Source organism: Engraulis encrasicolus, chromosome 9 (assembly GCF_034702125.1).
Source record: "Engraulis encrasicolus isolate BLACKSEA-1 chromosome 9, IST_EnEncr_1.0, whole genome shotgun sequence".
Lineage (NCBI taxonomy): Eukaryota > Metazoa > Chordata > Actinopteri > Clupeiformes > Engraulidae > Engraulis > Engraulis encrasicolus.
This window is the reverse complement of record NC_085865.1, coordinates 31,298,927-31,305,480: the sequence shown is the minus strand read 5'-3', so window position 1 is coordinate 31,305,480 and position 6,554 is coordinate 31,298,927. Positions and strand designations below refer to the sequence as shown.

Genomic DNA, 6,554 nt, shown 5'->3' with positions numbered 1-6,554 from the left:
GAAGTAAACTGCACATCATGAAACACACCAAGACAACAGAATAACGGTTTAGCTATTTATTTATAAATTACAAAAGGTTAAAACAAGTCTTTATGATCACCTTCCAAGTCCATAGAATCCCCCCCCCCCCCCACCCAAACCAGTAGTTCACAGTCCAGTCCAGGTCCGCGAGAGGGGTCGGTGGAGGTGGCCCAGGAGTTCAGTATGGTGCGGCAACGCGCCTTCTTCGTGACGGGGCTGTGAAGGAGAGGAGACACGTCACCAGCAAGGGCTCCAACAGAAAAGGATGGATCACCACCATTAGCAGAGTCATTGTCGCACACAAACCGGGAAACTATCGTAAACACACGTGGGGCATTTCTTCACACAATAGTGCAATATACAGGAGTGTCTTCAAATGCAAGCAGCGCTAGAGCTACTGCGCGATTAGTAAACACAGCAAACGTGAGTAGCCACTCAAAGCGCGACAATGCCCGCTATGGCGGAGGTAAAGTGAGTCTTGCAAGCCCAGTCCTTTTAGAGAGAGAGATTTGGGAGGGAGCCGAGGGCGGCTGTCAAGGGGGAGTGGAGTTAAAAAGGACCAATCTGTTTCATCTTGTGTGCATGGGCAATGACAGCGAAAGGAATCATCTGTTCTTAAAATGCATGTAGGCTACGGCACTGGTCAACAGTGAAGCCACTAGAAGCAACAGTTACTACAAAATGGCTGAGATTCCATGTCCATGTATGAGTACTGTCTATGTCTATACTGTCTATGTCCTTACCTAGATTAGTCTATGTCTGCATGGGAAAGCAAGAAACGTAATTTCAAATTCTTTGTATGACCAGTGGATGTAAAGAAATTGACAATAAAACCAACTTGACTTGACTTGAAACATGGTCTCTCCTGTACTGCCATCACTGCTGCTTGTTAGCTATGGCTACAGTAGAGACATGAATGATGTGCAATATTAATAAAAGTTGTAGAAAAAAAACATCCCATGAAATGCATGATCTTCAAATGCCCAGGCTCTGAGCCAAGATGTAGCATTTGGAATTGTTGGAAGCACATCACTTAGATGACGTAGCTCAAATCACCTCAGCATTTCTGCTAGCCTAGCGAGCTAAACCCCTACAGCAAAATGCTGCACAGATTTGCAGGCCTCTTGGGGCGTCTAGATTTCTGGGCTACATTTTTGCCATTAAAAAATAAAAGGAAAAATACAATAGACATGAAAACCACATACAGCACATGGACAGGAACAGACCGCATGAAAAAGCTTAGCTAGAGGCACCAGCAGCTTTCAGAATGCCCTCAAGAGATCAGCTCTTACCCACTGACGAGCAAGCTGGCTGGTGGTTCAGGGGAAACATGTTGTGTCTGTTTCTTACACAGCAATAAATGTAGCATAAATATTACGGAGTAAAGTTATATAAATCCAGATAGATATTTGTATAGCATTATGTCTAACTCTTTAACAACAACATTTGCTGATTTTAAAGCACGTCACACATCAACATCCCGACCCTCTGATGAAGACGGAAGTAATAGCATCAAAACACGTCAGGTAAAAGATGAAACTTTTACATGTCTTAGGTGAAATAAAATCTCCAGATAGAGTAATTACAACATGGTGGAGAGTATAATGGTGGAGTCAAAAGTCAGTGTAATGTGTAGTGTAATGTAAACTCCGATTAGGCCTACCTGCCCACTTCTGCTCCAAGCGTTTAATCTTTTTTTACATTCTTCTTGATATTTACATAATATTGTGTAGAATTTACTTTGACAGTTCTGCACTCAGTTTGCAATATATAACACATGTTTCAGACCTGTGAACACAACTCACTGCTTTACACACATTTTCAAGACGATAAACACACTCATAGACTACTATAACCTCCTTGAAATGACATGCTTTTTCAGTAGAGAAACCAAGAGGCAAAGTGTGTTTTTAATTCTTGCTGTCTGTGTCTAGTTGCTGCAATGTGTGCTAGTAATGTGAGGGTTGTGTTAATGGGACACTGTGCAGGAAATGGTCAAAAAAGGTACTGCAACTATGCTACTCGTTGAAACTGGGCTGCCTATTGCCAAATTTGATCTTTACATGAAAGTTCACTAAGTAATTGTTATGTATTGGGATTGATGTTCGGTGCATGCGCACCATCTCAGGCTGTTGCCATAGTTACCTGTTATATACAAGTTAGCTGACTCTAACAAGGGAGCCATGTAACGCCATGCCGATAACCTAAGTTGAGATTCATAAAGGTTCATAAAAGCAATCCCTCTGTGTCCGTGTCGAATCTTACACTGGCGACGAAGCGGATTCGGACTACATGAAGATTTCCATCGTCTGGCTACCGACAGTTGGAAACTTTCTCTCACTCAAGCAAGTCCCGTACGGTGTCAGTGAGTAGTACAAGTCTGCAACATGACCACGCTAGGTCGGATAGAAGAGTTTAACGAGGACTCTGGACACTGCATTGATGAATATCTTGAGCGATTGGAATGTTTTTTTGATGCGAATAAGATAGAGGGGGATGGCAAGAAACGAGCCGTGCTGCTTAGTGTGTGTGGAGCCGCGACTTATTCAACACTGCGCTCTGTGTTAGCACCCACTCGCCCCTCTGACAGTGCGTACAAAGACATTAAAAAAGCCTTACAACGCCACTACGGCCCCGCGCCATCCGAGATAGTGCAACGCTTTCAGTTTCACAATTGCAAGCAGAAGCCAGGCCAAAGCATCGCCAATTACATAGCAGAGTTACGAAAACTGTCAGTCCACTGTGCTTTTGGGGCACAACTAGAAGCAATGCTGCGTGATAGAATTGTCTGTGGGGTGCTAGATGAGTCCCTGCAGCGTCGTCTGCTTGCTGAGCCAGAGCTCACGTTCAAAGGGGCGGAGGAAAAAGCCCTTGCTGCCGAGACAGCCGCTTCCAATGCTCGCATTCTTAAATCCGAACGTGCCAATGCTGCCCAAACAGCTGATGTTCATCACACATCGGCGAAAGCGAAACAAACAGAGACTCAAAGTCGGCCGTGTTTCCGTTGTGGGGGGATGCATGACTCTCGTGCATGCAAATTTATCACAGCTGTATGTCATTACTGTAAGAAGAGGGGGCATATTGCTCGTGTTTGCCTAAAGAAAGCCAAGGATGGCACTGACTCTTCAGGAGCAGCAGCACAACCCACACAGGATGCACACATTGTCACACAATCAGAGGAACCGCAAGAGTACCAAATATATACCATGGGCGGGCAGGCAAGTGCAACAAGGAAACAGCCATATCATGCTACTGTGATGTTAAACAACAAAACACATGTGATGGAGGTGGATTCTGGAGCAGCATGCTCTTTGATCAGTGAGCACACCTATGACACCCTGTGGCCAGATCAACCCCCTCCAATACACAAAGATAGCAGTGTGCTTAAGCAGTGGTCACAGGCAGAGCTGCGAGTTAGAGGGAAGATTTTTGCAAAAGTGAATTATCAAGGCCGTGAACGCACATTGCCCCTGCTCATTGTGCAAGGACAGGGGACAAGCCTTATGGGCCGAGACTGGTTTGATGCTTTAGGCATATCCATGATGGGTGTACATCACGTACACAGTCAATCCATAGAGTCAATCCTGACTGAGTACGCAGAAGTGTTTCAAGAGATGGGGGCCTCACGCACACCCCCAATCTCCATTGACATCGATCCTGCAGCTTCCCCAATGTTCTTCAAAGCCCGCTCTGTGCCCTTTGCTCTCCGGGCCAGGTTAGATGAAGAACTTGATAAGCTGGTTGCCCAAGGCGTTTTTGAGCCAGTGCGCACTTCCCGGTGGGCCACACCCATTGTACCAGTTGCGAAAAAGGATGGCAGTTTGAGGATTTGTGGCGACTACCGCTGCACGGTTAACAGAGTTGTGAAACCTGATGTGTACCCCATTCCTACTGTGGCCGAACTGTTCTCCAGACTGGCAGGCGGGGTGATTTTCAGTAAATTGGACCTCAAACAAGCTTACCAGCAGCTCGTGCTGGATGACGCTGCAGCAGAACTCCTCACCATCAATACCCACCGTGGGCTCTTCCGGGCCCGCCGACTGCAGTTTGGAGTGTCAACAGCGGTGTCGATATTCCAGCGTTTCATGGATACCCTTCTTGCTGGCATTCCAGGCGTTCAGCCATATTTGGATGACATCCTCATTGCAGGAAAAACAATCGATGAGCACAATGTGCGACTCTCTGCTGTACTGCAACGGTTCACAGAGGCAGGGCTGCGGCTACAAAAGGAAAAGAGCATTTTCACGACAAGCCAGGTTGAGTTCCTGGGGTTTCGGGTGGACAAGGACGGTGTACGGCCAACCAGTGAAAAGGTGGAGGCAATCCAAAAGGCTCCGTCACCCCGGAACAAAACCGAACTGCAATCCTTCCTCGGCCTCCTAAACTTTTACAGTTGCTTTCTGCCCAACAAAGCTACAGTGTTGGAACCTCTACATCGTCTCCTGGACCAGTCCTCTACGTGGCGTTGGACTGATGATCATGAAAAGGCTTACGCTGCTGCAAAGCAACTACTTCAAGCTGATGGCGTGCTAACCCACTACGATGAAAGCAAACCCCTCGCCATTGCATGCGATGCCTCTCCTTATGGTCTGGGGGCGCTTCTATTCCATGTTGAGCCAAATGGACGAGAGGCCCCCATCTGCTTTGCGTCCAGAACGATGTCTTCGACGGAGAGGAATTATGCGCAAATTGATAAAGAGGCGCTGGCTGTCATTTTTGCAGTCAAGAAATTTCACCAGTACCTGGCTGGTCGTCATTTCCAGATTTTTACTGACCACAAGCCCCTCTTAGGCCTGCTGCACCACTCTAAGCCCATGCCCTCTATGCTGTCCCCTCGCATGCTACGCTGGAGTGTGCTTCTTGGAGCCTATGATTACGAGCTGAACTACAGGCCAGGGAAACAGCTAGCGAATGCTGATGCTCTGAGTCGCCTCCCCCTGCCCTCTACAGTGTCAGAGACCCCTCCACCCTTGGAGGTGCTTTTGCTGGAAACTGTGCCGGATGCCCCATTGCATGCAAGCAGAATCGCTGCCCTCACTCTGAAAGATCCAGTTCTGTCTCGCGTCTTACGCTGGGTCCTTCATGGCTGGCCTACAGAGGTGCCAGATGACCGTTTCAAGCCATTCCTGAACCGCCGGCATGAGCTTTCAGCGCATAAGGACTGTCTCTTATGGGGAAGTCGGGTGGTTGTTCCTGATCTGGCGAGGGAGGGAGTGATAGCCATGTTACATGATGCGCACCCAGGCATTGTGCACATGAAAGAGCTGGGGAGGAGTTACGTATGGTGGCCAGGTATGGATGCCGCCATTGAGAAAAATGTCAAAGACTGTACAGTCTGCCAAGAGTCCCGCCATGCTCCGCCCACTGCGCAACTGCATCCATGGGAGTGGACAACAAAGAAATGGTCTAGATTGCACATAGACTTTGCGGGTCCATTCCAAGGCAAAACCTTCCTCATCATTGTGGACTCCCACTCTAAGTGGCTGGAGGTAGCCGTGGTCAGTTCTATGTCATCCGCTGCTGTCATTAGCACACTGAGACTTCTGTTCGCAACCCATGGTTTGCCGGACGTCATAGTCTCTGACAATGGAGCCTCCTTTACTTCTGAAGCATTCAAGGAGTTTGCCGGGCGCAATGGCATAAGGCATGTGACCACAGCGCCCTACCACCCTCGTTCAAACGGCCAAGCCGAACGAATGGTCCAGACAACCAAGGAGGCCTTGTCCAGAATCACTGCTGGGGACTGGCAGACACGTATAGCTAGGTTCCTACTGTCACAGCACACCACGCCTAATTCTGCGACTGGGAAAAGTCCTGCCGAGATGCTCATGAATAGGCGACTTACCACTGCTCTTGATCGCCTTCATCCAGATTACGAAAATGACATGCATCGCAAACAAGAGGTGATTGCTGACAAGCATAAAGGCAGTGTTAGGAGTTTTCAACCTAGAGAGACTGTCTACATGAGGAGCTACACTGGGGCGCGCAAATGGGTCCCCGGTGTCATTATGGATACCACCGGCCCTGTCTCATACAGAGTACAAACACCAGATGGGCAACTGCATCGACGCCATGTGGATCAACTGCGTGGCAGAGTGCAGGCAGGCGCTGACCAGGGTTCTGAGGGTTCTGAGGAATCACCGGACGACAGTACCCCAGAGCCTATCGAACCAACCCCACCTGCCTCTCCACAACCACCCGAGAGCGCCGAGCCAAGTGGTTCACCTGTCCCTGTGGTGGTGCCTGACCCTGCCACCCCCCTACAGCGCCCAATAAGGGAGCGCCACCCACCCCAGCGTTTTGGAGACTTTGTGGACTAGGGGAAAGGGGTGTTATGTATTGGGATTGATGTTCGGTGCATGCGCACCATCTCAGGCTGTTGCCATAGTTACCTGTTATATACAAGTTAGCTGACTCTAACAAAGGAGCCATGTAACGCCATGCCGATAACCTAAGTTGAGATTCATAAAGGTTCATAAAAGCAATCCCTCTGTGTCCGTGTCGAATCTTACAGTAATGAACAAATATTTTCT

The 6,554-nt window shown here is 48.4% G+C and overlaps 1 protein-coding gene across 1 annotated transcript; it reads left to right on the top strand.

Moving 5' to 3' along the window:
• Positions 1–2,216: 2,216 nt before the first annotated feature.
• Positions 2,217–6,341, top strand: LOC134456059 (uncharacterized protein K02A2.6-like). Its single transcript, XM_063207492.1, has one exon. The coding sequence runs from the start codon at positions 2,409–2,411 to the stop codon at positions 6,339–6,341; it is 3,933 nt and encodes a 1,310-aa protein (XP_063063562.1). The 5' UTR covers positions 2,217–2,408.
• The last annotated feature ends 213 nt before the right edge of the window (positions 6,342–6,554 follow it).

What these genes read in the sequence shown, in the direction of transcription:
- LOC134456059 (XM_063207492.1), top strand. Translation starts at nt 2,409, where the DNA reads ATGACCACGCTAGGTCGGATAGAAGAGTTTAACGAGGACTCTGGACAC.